This window comes from Capricornis sumatraensis, chromosome 1, assembly GCF_032405125.1.
Source record: "Capricornis sumatraensis isolate serow.1 chromosome 1, serow.2, whole genome shotgun sequence".
NCBI classification, from domain to species: Eukaryota; Metazoa; Chordata; class Mammalia; order Artiodactyla; family Bovidae; genus Capricornis; species Capricornis sumatraensis.
In genome coordinates this window covers 121,949,237-121,969,816 of record NC_091069.1, presented here as the reverse complement: position 1 = coordinate 121,969,816, position 20,580 = coordinate 121,949,237, and the positions used below count along the sequence as shown (strand labels likewise).

The 20,580-nt window shown below is 34.0% G+C and overlaps 1 protein-coding gene across 1 annotated transcript in view; it reads left to right on the top strand.

Annotated features, from left to right (window-relative positions):
* NCAM2 (neural cell adhesion molecule 2) overlaps window positions 1-20,580 on the top strand; it is a 251,778-nt gene that overhangs the window by 61,699 nt on the left and 169,499 nt on the right. Inside the window, exons 6-8 of the mRNA XM_068967942.1 lie at window positions 3,794-3,911; window positions 9,728-9,888; window positions 12,362-12,507. Coding sequence (XP_068824043.1) covers window positions 3,794-3,911; window positions 9,728-9,888; window positions 12,362-12,507 — 425 coding nt within the window. The remainder of the gene's footprint in view (window positions 1-3,793; window positions 3,912-9,727; window positions 9,889-12,361; window positions 12,508-20,580) is intronic.

Genomic DNA, 20,580 nt, shown 5'->3' with positions numbered 1-20,580 from the left:
GACCACCTGACCTGCCTCTTGAGAAACCTATATGCAGGTCAGGAAGCAACAGTTAGAACTGGACATGGAACAAAAGACTGGTTCCAAATAGGAAAAGGAGTACATCAAGGCTGTATATTGTCACCCTGCTTATTTAACTTATATGCAGAGTACATCATGAGAAACACTGGACTGGAAGAAGCATAAGTTGGAATCAAGATTGCCGGGAGAAATATCAATAACCTCAGATATGCAGATGACACCCTTATGGCAGAAAGTGAAGAGGAGCTAAAAAGCCTCTTGATGAAAGTGAAAGAGGAGAGCGAAAAAGTTGGCTTAAAGCTAAACATTCAGAAAATGAAGATCATGGCATCTGGTCCCATCACTTCATGGGAAATAGATGGGGAAACAGTGGAAACAGTGTCAGACTTTATTTTTGGGGGGCCCGAGAATCACTGCAGATGGTGATTGCAGCCATGAAATTAAAAGACGCTTACTCCTTGGAAGAAAAGTTATGACCAATCTAGATAGCATATTTAAAAGCAGAGACATTACTTTGCCAACACAAAGGTCTGTCTAGTCAAGGCTATGGTTTTTCCTGTGGTTATGTATGGATGTGAGAGTTGGATTGTGAAGAAAGCTGAGCGCTGAAGAATTGATGCTTTTGAACTGTGGTGTTGAAGACTCTTGAGAGTCCCCTTGGACTGCAAGGAGATCCAACCAATCCATTCTAAAGGAGATCAGCCCTGGGATTTCTTTGGAAGGACTGATGCTAAAGCTGAAACTCCAGTACTTTGTCCACCTCATGCGAAGAGTTGACTCATTGGAAAAGACTCTGATGCTGGGAGGGATTGGGGAGGATCAGATGGCTGGATGGCATCACCAACTCGATGAACATGAGTTTGAGTGAACTCAGGGAGTTGTTGATGGACATGGAGGCCTGGTGTGCTGCGATTCACGGGGTCGCACAGAGTTGGACATGACTGAGCGACTGAACTAACCTGAACTGAACCAAGAATTACCTTCCATGTCTTTGTCTAGAAGTTGCAAGCATATGTAGACTTGGCAGTTCCCAGATAGTTACACCAGAAAGATCCTGCAGTTGTGTAGGTGTGCCGACAGATGCGTATTGCTTCCTCCTCTGCTGTCTTCCCCAAGTACTCTCTTGTGTGAGTGTCTAAGTCACAGAACCTTAAAAATTATAAACAAGAAAAAGTAATGTATAAAAGGCTGAGTCTTACGATACTAGTCCTCTGCCAGATGGAGCATGTACCTATGAATATATTTTTAATATATATTTAGGACATATCCAAATAATAAGTTAGAAAAGAGTTGGTATCCTGACAATGGTAGAGTGAGGTTTGTTATCCTTATCCTGAATAAAATTGGAGGAATTATTGTATTGGTTAACTAGGACTATACAAGTATTTCACAGTTAATACCATATCCGTTATCTTCCAAAAGTACTTGAGGGAAAGTGGGTGGAGACAAAGACTGCAAGACACAGAAGAAGAGTGGACTAGACTAGCTAGATTCTTCTGTTGATGAAGGGGAATTGAGATATCAAATTAATGATATCTTTGATACATAAGTAGCCAATGAGGAAAACTGTAATGTTAAGGTGAATCAAAGTCTACATGTACATAAGTTATAGAGTTATTTCTCTACACATTCCAATGTTTCTTGAAGCTAAAGTATGAAAGGAGAAACTTAGGAATAATTGACTACTTAATGGATGCATGTTTGTGTTTGTCACCTAGTTGTGTCTGACTCTTTGCAACCCCAAGAACAGGGCCTGCCCGGCTCCTCTGTCCATGGAATTCTCCAGACCTGAATACTGGAGTGGGTTGCCATGCCCTTCTCCAGGTACTTAACAGATACAGAATATAAATCTTGGTAAAGTTATTAAAACTGAATTTTTCATATGTAGCCCTATACCAAAAAAGACCTTTTAAAAAAGTTAAAATAGTGTAGGTGCTGACCTTGCAAGAAAAACATAAATTCATATGAAATATACTTGTTTTCTCTTTTAAAAGTACTTAATCCAGCTCAACAGTGAATTCAGAAGCATAAGTTAATATACATAAAAATGCTGTACAGTCTAAACAGGAGCTAACAAACTGCTGGAATATCTTGGCATCTGAGCTAGTAAAAACCTCTGCAGATTTTATTACATGTTTTCCTTCCAAATAGTTCTAGAATTATTCTTCAGAGTACCTCAAAATATCTAAATATGCAATGTTAATATTTTTCTGCTAATCTGCACTACAAATAAGAACACATATATCATTAATGAAGCTACTGTATCATAAAACACAGAGTTTAAGATTTATTAATTCTGAGAGATCATTCAGCATATACAGTTGACTTTATAGATAAGAAGGTTATGATAAAGAATAACTTATTTAGATTAGTAACAGTAACTGAATAAGAACTAAAATATGATTCTCCATTTGAAAATGTTTCTATCTACATACTTTCCTATAGAGAGAATTTGTGTTAAATAGTTCATTTTCATCATAATTCTTTAAGGGCTAAAAATCTTTATTGGTACAATAAAAATATAGTGTCCTTGCTGTTACATTTATAAATAACAAAAGGAAAAGCATTTAATGTTGATTAAACTGTTTTCTCCCATAATTATAAGAGAAGAAAACAGGATACAAAAAGCTAAATCTCAGTGACTTAAAATGCAGAGTTAACATCTGAAAAAAATATCCATCTTATTTTAATGCTAGTAATTTTTATGTTAGTTTACAGACAGCATGTCAGGTCATATACCTTGTATTTAAATTCATAAAGACAGAAATTTGATTTAATGTGCATAATTACTAAGATATGTAACAGTTCCTATCCCTGTCATCAGTTGTAATAATGTAGCATCAATGATGACCTGAATGCTATTGTAGAAATATGTAATTATCATCACACATATAAATGCCTGTCTGGTCAGGGTGTTTGGATAGTAAAAATCAAACATATTAAATAATTAATTTTAGAAATGTTTCACCATATTCAATTGAAAATCATAAAAGTGTACATTAAATAAAAATTTATGTTTTACTTTGAAACTTAGCTTCTGTTTATGGATGGCATTGATTTGTTTACTTCAAACAATGCATTTCAGTAACAGGTTCAACATGTTCAAAATGTGCAACATATACAGTTTTTGCAATGTAATTAGTTAGAAATTGGGGAAGCTTAATTTTAAAATTGAATTGTTCATGAAAATCTATTTCATACTCTCTATGGATTAAGCAGTCTCTCTTCATAAAATGTTCTATAGTTGTTTAAAGAAATTAAGTGTGGTTAATCAGAGGGAACATTATGGTTTGACACTTAATTTGAAAGCCCTGTCTTGAAGCTGTGAATGATTGCTTATAGAATTACATACACCAATGAGAACCCAGATAGGAAATCCATTTATGCTCCAAGTAGATTACAGTATTGATGTAAGCCAGGGTGGTATTGTCTGTCTTTTTGTAAGTAATAATTCATAAAAGCATGTGTATATATAAATACATATATTTATTTTTTTCTAAAATGTCTAATTTATTTTTAGTCTCATTTGATAGATTAAAAATAGTAAAACAGCATTACAATGAATTATCTAATTATTGTACATTAGAAGGCAGATTAGTGATTTTAAAGTCATTTTTCTATGCATTCAAGTCAGTTCTCTTGATTTAAGTGCAGAGGTGAGCTATCAAATTTTAAAGCTTAGCTTTAAAAAAAAGGCAATGGTGAAACAGTCTCAGTGATGTTGGTAAACTATTTTTCATCTCTATTTAATGTACCTTCATCTGTTTTTCAGTGCCACCAGTGATCACAATGCCTCAGAAATCCTTTAATGCCACAGCGGAGAGAGGAGAAGAAATGACATTTTCCTGCAGGGCCTCAGGCTCTCCTGAGCCCACCATCTCCTGGTACAGGTAGGTTATGTACCCACACTCCCCTGCCTTGTGTCCATGGTCAGGCTTCCAGGAAAATACTTAGAATCTTATTGTTTTGTCTGGAAGGAAAACATTATTTTTGAATTTCATTTAAAAAATGATGAGGCTTTTTTTTCTAGTTCAGTTGGTTAAATTGTTGAAGAGAGCAACATAGTGATTTAATACAAGTCAAAGGCTGCATTCATAGCTCTGGTCAGTCTATCTAACAGGCATGTTTCTGCCTAAAATGGATCTAGGAGCCCTGTAACTGATTCAGCCATTTTACTGTTACTACTAGAGAGTACCAAGAAGTGGGAAATCTAGTAAGATGCCACTGTTGTATGCCCCTGATAGCTCAGACAATAAAGAGTCAGCCTGCAATGTGGAAGACCTGGGTTCGATACCTGGGTCGGGACGATCCCTGAAGAAGGGAATGATTACCAACTCTAGTACTCTTGCCTGGAGAATCCCATGGACAGAGGAGCCTGGTGGACAACCGTCCATGCGATTGCAAAGAGTCAGACACAACTGAGTGATTAACCCACACAAACATAATTGTATGTTTTGTTTGCATACCATATTATGACAGATAAATGTAATTTTCTAGAGCTAAATTATAATAAATTTAATGTTATGTAAATAAGTTCAAATGAATAAATTATCTTTTCTAAATCTGTTGTTTTACAATTCACTTTTATATATTTTCTGAATTTTTAAATTCTATTTGATTTCAGTTAACATTGAACAGATATGAAAATATTCCATTCTTTTAGGTTGTGACTCACACTGTTAAAATGGAGACAATGAAAGTTTAAAAATGGAGTCTTTTAAACATGTATTAGCTATTAATTAAGGTCACTACTGAAGCAAATCTATAAATATCATGTTATAAATCATATACTATAGAATAGCTTCAAGAAAATAATTAGAAAAATATATTCAAGTTGACAAAAGTGCCCATAAGAAAGAATAGATTTTAAAAAAAGATTTTAAGGAGAATAATTGAAATTCAAAACTATTTTTCACTACTTTCTGAACATTTACTGATATTATCTTCAGGTTTCAAATCTTTATTTAACCATTTAAAATAGTAGATAGCAATAAACAGGATATTTCTTCAGACAGGTGTTTTTAGATTTTCTTTGCAGACAATATTCCTTTCTGACACACTGTTGATATTTTTAAAGTGATTCTACATCAAATGTTAATATATTCACCCCAGATAATTATCATGTTTCTCAGAGACTTCTGGCTTCTAATGGTTTCTAACTTTTTAACAGTCAATATTAGATCTAAGCACAGCAAGGAAAAGCTCTCGGATCCTTCATTACAATGAACAAATATCATTTTAGAATCTTATTCTCATCATTTTATCTTTCTGGAGAGACTGCCTTTTGGTTTAGATTTTTTTCTTAAGTTTAACATTAGTTCAAAATTCTCATATGTATGTGAAAATATAATAATTATGCAGTCTAGAATGAATCAGAAGCTACTATAATTGAATAACTTAACTCCATAGTTTTGCATCTCCATTTTTTTTCATATGGTATTAGTCTCAACATTTGAATCGAATAAAATAAATATTCTAATTGCTGGATATATATTATACAGTGGGAGAATTGGAATATATGGTAGTATTCTTAAAGGAGGTAAAATTGGTATCAGAGGAAAGTTTTTACTGCAACATATTTATCTGTGTATATAGAAATGTTTGGGCTTCCCTGGTAGTTCAACGGTAAGGAATCCACCTGGAATGTAGTAGCCACAAGAGACATGGGTTCGATCCCTGTGTCGGGAAGATCCCCTGGAGGAGGGCATGGCAACCCAATCCAGTATCCTTATCCCATGGACAGAAGAGCCTGGAGGGCTACAGTCCATGGGGTTGCAAAGAGTAGGACATGACTGAGTGACTAACACTTTCACATACATGTTGTTTTTGTGAAAAAAATTCTAAAAAGCCTTAGGGCAGCAGCACAGAGAGAAAAATCCAGACTGTCTATTGCATAGTGATACTATTTCCAAGAAGTGTGAGTGAAGTCAGTAAAGAAGGTAATTTAAGATCAAGCATTGAAGTTGGTGATGGACAGGGAGGCCTGCCGTGCTGCAATTCATGGGGTCACAAAGAGTCAGACACAACTGAGCGCCTGAACTGAAGTGAACTGATTGAAGAAAAATAAAATTTTTCACAAAGAGAACCGGAAGCACTTGGCAACATAAAAACCAAAGTGGAAATAAAAATAGAAACTCTAAATATCACTTTCTTCATTTCCACTCCAATGTTTCTTCTTCTGAGAATACCATATGGATTTTTATCGTTAGGTGTTCTAATTGGTGTATTCCATGGATTTTCAAATATTAAAACAACCTTGCAATCCTTAGAATGAACCCTCTTGTAATGTCTAATATCCTCTTAATCCCACCAGAGTGTTTTTCATCATTCTACTTTTTATGTCTGTAAGTTTGCTGGAGACCTTTTTTGTTTGTTTTCCATTCCTCTCTTACCGTGCTCATATATGACTTCCTTCAGTATATAGAATGTATTTAAAAGCTATTTAAATGATCTTGTCTACTAATTGTATCATCTGTGTCTTTTCTGAATCTTTTATACTTGTTGATTTTTTTTTTCTTTTTTACTTATTATAGGTCATATTTTCCTACCTATTTACTATCCTGTCAATTTTTATCAGGTGCCAGGTAGAGAGCTTTATGTTTTTGAGCGCTGGATATTTTCTTTTCTTTTTTTTTTTTTTTTTTTTTACTTTAGCTTTGGATGGAGTTAAGTGACTTGGGAGAAGTTGATCTTCTTGAGATTTGCTTTTAAGTTCTTTTAGATGGATACAACCTTTCAGTATAAGATTAATTTGGCTTCATTACTAAAGCAATATTCTTGTAAGGAGGCAATTTAATACCTTGTGTTTTAGGAGGTCTTTCTACTCTGGATGGTAGGAATGCAAATTCTTCCTGGTCTTTGGTGAGCTCCTGGTATTACTGTGCTTTATTTATTCCAGTGGTTCTTACCTTAGTCTGTGGAAGCCTTACTTGCATACACTGTAGCACGACATTGTAAATCAACTACATTCCAATAAAATTTTTTAAGAAGATTGATTGGGAAACCTCTACAAATTCTTCACTTCTCTCTTGTGCCTTCTTCTCACATTTTTCTTCTTCTTTTTTTTTAAACCTGTAAATTCTAGTCACTTTAACTTCCCCCAGCTGAGAACTCTCTCTTCCACTACACTTCAGAGACCCTGTCTGGCTCTGTTTGGGTTCCTCTTCTCTGAACAGCCTCTTTCTTAGAAACTGTCTTCAGGTAGTAAGTTCTGGTGGTCTTCAGAGGTCACTGTCATATGCTACCTGTTGACCAAGGCTGAAAATGTTATTTAACCTCTGTGTCAAATGTTCATGTTGTTTATAATGAGGGGGTAACTATGGTTCTTGTTACTCCATTACTGTCAAAAGTAGAATGATTCTCCCTTCCTTATCACTGCCGTTTAGCCCCTAATCTTTACCCCTTCTTTCTTTTGCCTGAAAAAGTGGCATTTTGAGAAGCAGTCAGAGTTTCAGAGGATGTGCCCATGAAATAATCTTTCAGAATCCACTGGGAGTTTGTTTGTTTTTTTCCAGACATAGACATTTTACAGAAATGCACTTTGAATAAAAATGACTACTTTCTATATAATAGGTTTATTGGGAGAGACACAATTAGAATCATTACCTGAATTATTATTCTTTAATGATATTTTTAGATTGAACTCTTTAAGTAAATATGATCTCTTTTTAAAAATTAATTTATTTATTTTAATTGGAGGCTAATAACTTTATAATATTGTAGTGATTTTTGCCATACATTGACATGAGTCAGCCATGGGTGTACATGTGTCCCCCATCCTGAACCCCCCTCCCACCTCCCTGCCCATCCCATTCCTCAGAGTTATCCCAGTGCACTGGCCCTGAGAGCCCTAATCTTTACAAATTGACTGCTTTAAATTCTTTAAGACCTACCCATTCATGTCAAAGCCTGGATCATGGAATTTTCCCCTAGAAAATTCCCAGAGTATTCCAGCCATCATCTTTTTCTTTTTCTTCTATTATAATAAGTCCCTCACACCTCCCAGCACACACACAAAGTTATGAATAAATGCACTAATGGGATCTGTATTACCCTCTATTACTGCCAGTCAGATTATGAATTCTTCAAGATAAGTGGCTTTGTCCCACTCATCTGCTATGTTTCAAACCTTTAGAACAGTATTTCACATAAAGTAGAGAAAAATCCCTTTATCATAAAAACACTAGAATTTAGTTAACGTGCTGTTTATAATACTGTGTAAACCTAAGCCTTTTCATCTGTGGATTGAGAGATGGGGAAATCATACTTAAATGTTTAGTTCTCTCATCTGTGAATGAGAATGGGAGGGAGAGTGCACATGTACAGGCTAATTGTATTTATCCAGGTTGATAAGAGAAAGAGAGTGAGTCTTAAGCCACAAATTGCTAAAACTTCTAAATGATGATGATACAAATGAATACTTCTTTATTGACTAGATTAAGAATTGGGGTGAAAGTGCTATCTGTACATAAAATTCTAGACAAAAATGCTGAAATCTTGTCATTATTCATGCTTGAAAATGTTTGATTACTGAAATTATGAAAAAGCATAAAATTGCAGAGCACTGTATACATTTGCCATTTAGTATTTGCCCAATGTTGTACACCACTTGTGAATATTTTGCAGATTTTGCGGTATATTTAAACATGTCAATAAAAACTGGAAAAATTGATGTTTTTGCATCATAGAAAATAAAGATTAAGATATATGGCAGTACTTTCTAGAAAGCAGGACTAGAATTCACTGAAAAGATCATTTAGAATATCAGAAAAATATTGTTTCTTTCTAGGAAATATTTTAATAATCCTTTAATACATTTCCTTTTTAGTTTAAACTCATATGGATAGGTAAATCTCCCTACTCCTAAAGTGAAGTTGCTGGCATGCCCGACTCTTTGTGATGCAATGGACTGTAACTTGCCAGGCTCCTCCGTTCATGGGATTCTCTAGACAAGAATACTGGAGTGGGTAGCCTTTCCTTCTCCAGGAGATCTTCCCAACTCAGGGATTTGAGCCCAGGTCTCCTGCATTGCAGGCAGACTACTTATCGTCTGAGCCACCAAGGAAGTAACACCTAAAGGGAGATCCTAAATTTTTATACTTGTTGTTGGTTTGTCACTAAGTCATGTCTGATTGCTTTGCAACCCCTTGGACTGTAGCCCACCAGTCTCCTCTGTTCATGGGATATCCCAGACAAGAATAGTGGAGTGAAAGTTGATTGTCATTTCCTTCTCCTGGGGATCTTCCCAATGCAGGGATCGAGCGTGCATCTCCTGCACTGAAAGCAGATTCTTTACCCCTGAGCCACTGGGGAAGTCTATTGTGTCCCTGTAACTTAGTAAATACATATACTTCATAGATAAGTGTTGACTAACCAGAATAAAGCTTTTTTAATTTTTATTTTTGCTAATAATCAAGTATGAAATGAAAGAGAGTGCTTTTTGCCCAAGATGCATGTCAAGATTTCAACACAACTCAAATGTTATTCTTGACTCTAAAGTCAAAGCAACTTTCAAGTATAATGTTACTACTTATACATTAAATTTTCTTGAGCTAATAAATGTATAAGTTTAATTGGAATATAGCTTTAGGTATCAATGACAGTAGCCATGAAGTGATTGACCATTATAGGTCAAAATGCTAAGTGTGACCTGCTCCTGAAAAATAAACTCAAATTTATGAAGATCAACCTCTGTTTTCTTCTTTAGGAATGGCAAGTTCATTGAAGAAAATGAAAAGTACTCATTGAGAGGAAGCAATACAGAACTCACTGTCAGGAACATAATCAATAGTGATGGGGGCCCTTATGTCTGCAAGGCTACAAATAAGGCAGGAGAAGATGAAAAACAGGTGCTTCTCCAAGTCTTTGGTAAGTATTATAGCACAGTAGTTAAACCTGTAATCTCTAGAGAAAGGTCTGAGACAAACTGTGAAAGTCTCTGTCGCTTATACGAGCTACTTATAATTAAATTAATTTCTAAACCTATGTCTTAGTTTTTTCTCCTCTAAAATATATTTTAAAATTGCAGCTACCAGATAGATTTATTTAAGAATTATATGAGATTACAATGTAAATTTTTATAAAATATTTGATGAACTCATAGCAGAGGCTGGAAGAAAATTCATTAAAATTGTACATAACGAAATCTATTTTATCTGTGGGTTGTTCTTCATAAATGTTTAAATGACACATGTTGGGTTCAGTTTTACTTTTAATATACTTCGAGAGTTCATTCAAAAGGCTGTAATTAGGAATATTGACCTGGAACCATGATTAAATATTCCCTTTTCATTTTATTAAAAGGACATGCAATATAAATATCTTCCACATTAGAGCCATATTCCTTTCTTTATGGAACTTATAGAAAGTACAAAAATCAATGTATACATTTTTAATTATTCATTTAGCTTCTATTATATTTGTACAAGGAAAAGATTTTGGTGGTGGATATTTAGAATATGATTATTCTCTTTAAAACACAAACACGAAGATTTATATGCATTACTGATATTTAGTGTGTGTTCTCCATTTTTAGCAATGTTGTTATCACAACACTTTCTGAACAATGAGAGGGGCAGGAAGGAAGGAATACTTTGAAGAGTAGAAGGGACCAGTTTTTGCATTTGACAGATGCAGCAATACTGTTTAGACCAAAAAATGAATGGTGTACACCTGTGGACATACGCTTGGCCAGTTGGTCCTTGAATAGCTGTAATAGAAATATTTCCTGTACCAGGGAGATTTTCATAAAGCCTATATTCTAGTTAAGTAGGACAGACAGTAAAGAATATACCAAAATATATTAAAGTAAAATTAGAATGATAAGATGTTCTAAGAAGAATGTGAAACTAGATCAATCTAAAAAGGGCTGTTATTTTGGAGATCATGATGTTGGAAAGTTGCTCAGCAGGGTCATGCTTAGATGTGATTACACAAATATCTTTAATAATGAGAAATCAGCAGAGCTATGAACAAGGAGAAAATTGTTCACATAGAATAAAGAGTATGTTATTTCTAATAATTATTAAAATTATAGAAAGCATATAATTTATTCAAGTAGTATTTCCCACTTAAGAAAATGTTCTTTTTAAAATATACAATGCTAAATGTGACTTAGTATAAACTAAATTAATAATTAGAAATGATAAACCTTGAGATAATTTCAAAGGATAATCTTAATCGATCTCAATGAGCTTATATGAAATACTGTTTAGTAAATTATTAAAATTTAAGTGACACTGAGTAAGAACAAAGGCAAAAGGCTTCTAATATTTTTTTTTACCTTTTAAATAGAAAATAATGAAGGAAAAATGATATGCTACTTGACTGTTGTAATTACTTTGCATAGTAACAGTGAACAGATTCATATTGTGTTTGATACAAAATCATTCATATATAATGGAAATAAAGCTAAAACCATTAAAGTAAATGAAATAAACATTGAATTTAAAAAATTATATATGTCCTGTTTCTGATATCAAGAATTTAATTTTCTAAGATTAAGAACAACATACATATATTTCATAATTGATTACACTTAATGATTAAAAAAAAACCTGTTACTTGCTCTGAAGTAACATGTGCTTTTATCACTTTTATGTTCAAACAAATAAAAGCCTAAGAAATACTGACAATACAGAGTTTAAAATTTTAAAGCTCTTTGGCATATGTAAATTTGTTAAGGGACATGTTTTTAATATTAATATAATTGACATTAGTAAACATGAGGGTTTGGTTTTATAGCTGTAATAACTATAAAGAAATAATTATCTATTATGTCTAATAATATTAAGGCAATCTAGGGGCAAAATAAATCAACCATAATAATAAAGATAAATAGTATGTATATATGTTTACTTGTTAAGTTTTTAAAGTATTGTACATAGTTATACTTACTATATATTCAGGGTACAGTCACTATTTCCCCCCATTTTGTGATATTGTTTTGAAAGTTTAAGAGATAATCACTACAAAAGCAAATGTCATACACAGACACACATACATAGTACATTTGTGGTTTTAAGAGGACATTTTAATTTTGTAGCTTTAAGAGGAAAAAATTAAATATCTTTAATTAGCAAAATCTTGGAAAGAATTCTTTTTGCCTATTGGTTTCTAAACCACTTCAAATTATTTTTATAATTGTAATCTATGAACATTATTTTCAAAGCTATTTCTCCTATAATTTGCAATTCTCCTGGCACTCTTCTAAAGCAAGCATGGCACTATAACAACTGCAAAGTTAACAATTTAATACTGTGCTATTGTGTACTCAAATGCCCACTATGAATAATAATATTTTCTTTTAATACAGATTGAGTAATATATATATTTTTTACAGTACAGCCTCACATAATACAGCTTAAAAATGAGACTACATATGAGAATGGTCAAGTCACACTGATATGTGAAGCAGAAGGGGAGCCTATTCCAGCAATCACCTGGAAAAGAGCAGTGGATGGCATTACTTTTTCTGAAGGTGATAAGGTAACAGCAATTTAATATACAGTGATTTTCAAAAGCATTGTATTTGCAGTGTTTTATATATAATTAAATCTCATATTGATCTCCATTTCACCAAGTAACTTGTAGAAATGTAAGAATGATTTATTTTTGAAAAGACAACTATCACAGTCAACCTAAAAATAAATTCACAAGAGAAAAATGTCTACTTTTAATATTAAAGAAGTTTCTCATTAAGACAAAATTTTAAATTGTTAAATTTTCCTACATACAAACTTCTGGTAAACACTGAATCCATAAAATACCTTATTGCAATTTCAATTCCTCTACCTTGTACTATGAAAATGAAAATAATTTAAATTCACAAAATCCTGGTTGTCATTTAACTCTTAACTCTTTCATATTTTCTTTGTGCGTGCATTCAGTTCAGTTCAGTCACTCAGTCATGTCTAACTCTTTGCAACCCCATGAACTGCAGCACGCCAGGCCTCCCTGTCCATCACCAACTCCTGGAGTTCACTCAAATTCATGTCCATCTAGTCGGTGATGCCATCCAGCCATCTCATTCTCTGTTGTCCCCTTCTCTTCCTGCCCCCAATCTCTCCCAGCATTGGAGTCTTTTCCAATGAGTCAACTCTTCGCATGAGGTGGCCAAAGTACTGGAGCTTCAGCTTTAGCATCATTTCTTCCAAAGAACACCCAGGGCTGATCTCCTTCAGAATGGACTGGTTGGAACTCCTTACAGTCCAATCGGCTCTCAAGAGTCTTCTCCAACACCACAGTTCAAAGCATCAATTCTTCGGTGCTCAGCCTTCTTCACAGTCCAACTCTCACATCCACACATGACCACTGGAAAAACCATAGCCTTGACTAGACAGAACTTTGTTGGCAAAGGAATGTCTCTGCTTATTTTATTTTATTTTATATTTTACTTTACAATACTGTATTGGTTTTGCCATACGTTAACATGAATCAGCCACGGGTGTACATGAGTTCCCAATCCTGAACCCCCCTCCCACCTCCCACCCCATATCATCTCTCTGGATCATCCCTGTGCACCAGCCCCAAGCATCCTGTATCCTGTATCGAACATTTTTTGAACATGCTATTTCGTACTTAGCATGTACACCTTCACTGGTACACACACCATAGTTTTAAAATACTTATTTCAAACTTGCATCAATTTAACCTGATACAAAGTTTGGCTATGAAATTTTGAGAACAAACCCTATTTGCCTTTCTTCTATTTGTGAGGTCAAGCACTTCCCTACAGTAAATAAATATGCTACATTGTTAATTAATGGGTAGAATGTTCACAAATCTTAGTAACAAAAACTCTTTTAATTTGCTTGCCTTATAGCTCAGATGGTAAAGAATCCGCCTGCAATGCAGGAGACCCCAGTTCTATTCCTGGGTTAGGAAGATCTGCTGGAGAAGGGATAGGCTACCCACTCTAGTATTCTTGGGCTTCCCTTGTGGCTCAGCTGGTGAAGTATCTGCCTGCAATTTGGGAGACCTGGGTTTGATCCCTGCCTTGGGGAGATATTTCTATTTGTGAGGTCAATCACTTCCCTCTAGTAAATAAATATACTACATTATTAATTAATAGGTAGAAAGTTCACAAATCTTAGTAGCAAAAACTCATTTAATTTCAGTCCTTGACACCAAATGATCCTTCAAAATGATGTCAATAAACTCAATAAATATAGTGGAATTTCCCTGACTGGTAGTTAAGACTCTGGGCTTCCAATGCAGTGTGTGTGAGTTTGATCCCTGGTCAGTACCTAAGATCTCACATGCCTGCAAATGTGGCCAAAATAAACTTAAATTTGTATTAAATTAGGAAAAAAAATAGTGATTTAACTTCAAAAATAACCTATTTTTATTTTGCTGAAGTAAAATATGAAATGCTGATCATAGCCTGTGTTTAGATCAGCTCAAACTTTGTGATTAAAATAATAGGATTATCTGTTCTTTTGCACTTATTTGAAAACTGTGTTTTATTCTGTTTCAAAGAAAACAACCCTACTGACTGATTCACTGTTAACTTCAGTTCTTTAAGTCCAGATTGCTTTCTATTCCTTCAAATAAACTCACATTTAAGATTAAAAATAAACAATACAAAGTATAAATGTACACTTTAACAGTTATCTTTATACTTATATGCAGAAGTCATAGTTGTACCAAAGTGTTTCTAATTTGATTGTAGAAAAGTGGCAAGTATTTTTCTCCATGAATTGAGGCACTATGATCTGTACCATGCTTCAAATGTTCTTGCAGAATAAAATGCCAAGAGAAAAGGGATTTCTAGAAACCATAAACAGAGACAGTTCTTTGATACAACCACTTGAATAATATGTTTTAAATTTTATAACAAATTAAATTCTTAGCATAAAGACATTGATAATTTTACTATTGTGTTCATTATTATTTTATGCTCTAGGATATTATTTTTTGAGTAGGTACATCTTTGGACCTAAGGAAACTTCTAGAATGGTTTTAAATGATTTATTATATAAACCACTTTTAATGGATGGCAAAGGATAATGGAGTGAGTTTTTCACATTATTTGAAAATCTCTACTAAAAATTCTTAATTTTTTATTTATATAAAATATGAAGATTATATTAACCTTTTTGTATTTCCTCATTTTTTCATTCTAAAGCAAATATGTGTTCTTGAAAATTACATTTAATAAAATGTAAACAGTAAAATAATCTTTAAACTAACAGAAATTTCCATTGCTAATGTTTCTTGTACCATTTACGCAAGTTCTTTTAACAACCATCAGCATCTTTTATTGAGGGCTTTTATGTGTCCATGTTCTATCCTATGCACAAAGAATACAGCAGTGTAAAAAAAAAAGTTTTCTGCTTCATAGTGCATACTATTCAGAAGAGGAATCAAGGCATATTTAAAATTAGTAGTGTTTCACTTATGAATATGCAATTTTGAAATGTGAAATTTCACATCAAAATAGAAATTTTAAGTATATAAGTGGACTTCTCTAGCCTCCAGACATAGCTTTGGCATATTTTTCTGTGCTATCACAGACTTAGTTCAGCTTATTCTTCTGACAGGCCTCTGCATTGGTGCATTTTGGAAAATATATCATCTTCAGAATACCTCCTTTAATTTGTTTAGGTTGATGAAAACTGCTTATACTGATTTAAAAACAAACTTAAAAAAAGTTAATGGTATAATTTGCAACACCTTTGTATTATAGAAAACAACTTAAGATTTTCAACTTCTTTTATCTCTTTAAATAGAATTTACAAAATGAGACTGCGAAATCCACAATTACTGATTTAAGAAAGAGAGCAGTGTTTCAAATATCTGCACTTTATTATAAAACCTGCAGTGAAATGAAAAACTGAAATATGGTAACATTTATAGCATCATCTTTAATAATAAAAGACAGTTCATAAGTATTTTTAATGTACCTTGTAAGTAATTATAATTTGCAAAATTTTTGTACCAATAAGTTTATAAGAAATTTTATTTATACTTTTTTACCAAATCCTGAAGATGCATTCTAGTGTGTAATTATAGGGAATTCTTAGTGCCTGATATTAAGACTGATAAAAAAGCAACAATAACAACAACTAGGGACAGATAAAACCAGCAAAAATGTTTTACTAAATAATTGAAAAAAACAATCATGATATGGTTGTTCAAATACTTTAAAGACAGCCATGTCTGGTTGAACTAGACATATTGCTTACTGTATGACAAAAGAGTGAATGGAAGTTACAAAATTGCAGAGACTTTCCAAGAATCAGGGATTATAGATAATGAAATGTGTTAAATTCCAAGTGATAGAATTCCATTCCCATGAATTTCTGTATCACAGTTTGTATGATTATCAATGTCTAAAAGAAAATTCTTTCATTTGACATTACATTATATAAGAAAATCTTAAATAATATTTTTTACCCTGATATTCTTCCTTGTTGTGATATTTAAATTTGAGTTAATAATCAGGGGAAAGGGTGAGAGGTACTGAACCAAGGTTGTACATCAGAATCACATTAAGAGATGTATACATGTGTACCTGTCTGAGCCTTTCTTCCTGGAAAATGTCTAAGTCTCTCTTCCAGACTTTGAACTGTGCCATATTATTTAGTCTTGTCTGACTCTTTGTGGCCCCATGGACTGCAGCTCACCAGGCTTCCCTATACTTCACCATCACCCAAGGCTTGCTGAAACTCATGTCCATTGAGTCGGTGATACCATCCAACCATATCATCCTCTGTCATCCCCTTCTCTTCTAGCCTTTGATCTTGCCCAGCACTCCAGTCTTTTCTAATGAGTCAGCTCTTCACATCAGGTGTCCAAAATATTGGAGCTTCAGCTTCAACATCAGTCCTTCAAATGAATATTCAGGAATGATTTCCTTTAGGGTTGACTGGTTTGATTCCTTTGCAATCCAAGGGACTTTCAAGAGTCTTCTGCAAACCCACAGTTCAAAAGCTCAGCCTTTGGTGCTCAGCCTTCTTTATAGTCCAACTCTCACATCCACATCTGACTACTGGAAAAATTATAGCTTTGACTATATGGACTTTTAGTGAAGTGATGTTTTGTTTTTTAATATGCTGCCTGTCATGACTTATCTTCCAAGAGGCAAGTGTCTTTTAATTTCATGCTGCAGTCACCACCTGCAATGATTTTGGAGCCCAAGAAAATAAAGTCTGTCACTGTTTCCATTGTTTCTCCATCTCTTTCCCATGAAGTGATGGGATTGGATGCCATTTTTGTTTTTGGACTGTTGAATTTTAAGACAGCTTTTTCCACTCTCCTCTTTCACCTTCATCAAGAGGCTCTTTAGTCCCTCTTCGCTTTCTGCTATAAAGGTGGTGTCATCTGCATCTAAGGTTATTGATATTTCTCCCAGCAATCTTGATTCCAGCTTGTGCTTCATCCAGCCTGACATTTCTCATGATGTATTCTGCATTTAAGCACGGTGACAATGCACAGCCTTGTCGTTGTACTCCTTTCCCAGTTTGGAACCAGTTCATTGTTCCATGTCATGTTTAAACTATTGCTTCTTAACTTGCATACAGGTTTCTCAGGAGGCAGGTAAGGTGATCTGGTATTCCCATCTCTTTAAGAATCTTCCATAATTTGTTGTGATCCACACAGTCAAAGGCTTTAGCGTAGCCAGTGAAGCAGAAGTATATGCTTTTTCTGGAATTCTCTTGGTTTTTCGATGTTCCAGCGGAAGTTGGCAATTTGATCTCTGGTTCCTCTGCCATCCCTAAAACCAGCTGGAATATCTGGAAGTTCTCAGTTCATGTACTGTTGATGCCTTGCTTGGAGAATTTTGAGCATTACTTTGCTAGTGTGTGAGATGAGTGCATTTCTGCAGTAGTTTGAACATTCTTTGGCATTGCCTTTCTTTGGACTTCCCTGGTAGCTTAGATGGTAAAAGTGTCTGCCTACAATGTGGGAGACTGGGTTCAATCCCTGGGTTGGGAAGCTCCTCTGGAAAAGGAAATGGCAACCCACTCCACTACTCTTTCCTGGAAAGTCCCATGGATGGTGGAGCTTGGTAGGCTATAGTCCATGGGGTGGCAAAGAGTTGGACATGACTGAGTGACTTCACTTTCACTTCTTTGAGGTTGGAATAAAAACTGACCTTTTCCAATCCTGTGGCCACTGTTGAGGTTTCCAAATTTGCTGGCATATTGAGTTCAGCAGTTTCACACCATCATCTTTTAGGATTTGAAATAGCTCAACTGGAATTCCATCACCTCCACTAGCTTTGTTCATAGTGATGCTTCCTCACTTGATTTCACACTCCAGGATGTCTGTCTCTACGCGAGTGATCATACCATGGTGCTTATCTGGGTCATGAAGATCTTTTTTGTATAGTTCTTGTGGGTATTCTTATCACCTCTTTTTAATATCTTCTGCTTCTGTTAGGTCCATACCATTTCTGTCCTTCATTGTGCCCATCTTTGCATGAAATGTTTCCTTGGTATCTCTAATTTTCTTGAAGAGATCTCTAGTCTTTGCCATTCTATTGTTTTCCTCTATTTCTTTGCATTGATCACTGAGGAAGGCTTTCTTATTTCTCCTTGCTATTCTTTGGAACTCCACATTCAAATGGGTATATCTTTCCTTTTCTCCTTTGCCTTTTGCTTCTCTTCTTTTCTCAGCTATTCGTAAGGCCTACTCAGACAACCACTTTGTCTTTTTCCATTTCTTTTTCTTGGGGATTGTTTTGATCACCACCTCCTTGCAATGTCATGAACCTCCATCCATTGTTCTTCAGGCACTCTATCAGATCTAATCCCTGGAATCTATTTTTCACTTCCAGTCTATAATTATAAGAGATTTATATTAGGTCATACATGAATGACCTAGTGATTTTCCCCTACTTTCTTCAATTTAAGTCTGAATTTTTCAATAAGGAGTTCATAATCTGAGCCACCGTCAGCTCCCAGTCTTGTTTTTGCTGACTGTATAAAGCTTATCCATCTTCATCTGCCAAGAATATAATTAATTTGAATTCAGTATTAACCATCTGGTGATGTCCATGTGTAGAGTAGTCTCTTGTGTCTTGGAAGAAGGTGTTTGCTGTGACCAGGAACTCCAGTTCCTAAGTATTTTTACAGCATCCCTGACAGTGATTAGAGAGCTTTATTTTGAAACTCCCCAAAATTGCTCTTGTTTGGGCACCCTGTGGAGAACCTCTACCTTTCAACTGACTATATTTCTTTCATCACAGCCCCCCATACACACACATGGAAATACACACCAACACTGAAATTAATGTAATCTAGATATCCAATACAGCTATACATAGAATAAGAAATATGAAAATAATTTGTTTGTATTGCTCATGAATTTCAAATATATTTGAATTGTATCCCCATTTCAAATAAAATGACTTATTTAATTGAAATTATGGTAGTTGCAACAGTGATTATTTCAGTTTCTGGATTTGCCATTTACCTACTCTGTGACTTTAGGTAAGTTGATCCATTTTTCAGTTCCATGATGGATAAAATAAATCTTTAACATTTCACTATTCTGTACATCTTTCTCTTGAGTCAGTAGATAATCATATATTTTAAGATATACTTTTTATTTCCATGCTAATACTTCTTAAAATTCAGATATTTACTAATTCTTCAGTTTATGATTTTATAATAACTTAAGCTATGAGGCAATGTGTTTGCAGTTTCCTTCCATATAGCTCATCTGTACAACTCAATTATAAGAAAAGCTAAGATTACTTTGGTAATGTCTTTACATTGGAAAAAGAAAAGTTTCTGATTGTAGAGAAGAATGCTAAAGAGCTTGCTTCTGGCACCTGCAGATTTTAATGCCTGTATTTTTTTGTCTTTCCACAGATAATGGGCTTTTTTGAAGGATTTTATATTTGAGTGACATTTTAAAAATCATCCTAATGCATTTTTTCATTGTAGTGCTCTGAGAGCAGTATTGTAGATCCCTGCTGGGCAGTAGGCAAATGGATACTTCTTTTCCTCATCTGATGTAGATAGTAGAATATAATTAGGCATATTGGAAATCTTCCTGGGATGCTTCTGAGCTTGTTGAGAAGTGGATTTTCAATCATTTACAACTTTCTGAAGTTTCTTTTCCAGCTCACACCTCAAACAAAAAGTATGCAAGATGACTAGTCATAAGTCCAACATGTAATTAAAAAAAATTTTTTTTGAGGAAATTCTAGGAAACAATTAAAAAATAAAATATCATTTTTCTTTTTTAAAACTATTTATTAATGAATGGCTACTTTAAACTATATATAAGTATTTCTAGCAGAAAGAAACTACTATATTTTTCATAGGATAATATATTAGTTAACAATTCTACCATGATTATTCTGGGAAAAAATTATTTACATACTGAAAGTTAGTTCTCTTTGTCTTTATAACAGAAAATAATATTATGTTTTCTTGTGAATGCCATATTCTGTTTTAAATTTCATGTGTTATTTACTTTATCTTTTGAAAGAATCTATACCATTGAGGAAAATATAAAATAATCTAGTAACAAAGAAATATGTAGATTTCAGTGAATATCCATAGACAACAAAAATAACAAATTTCCTAGTAAATGTAACTT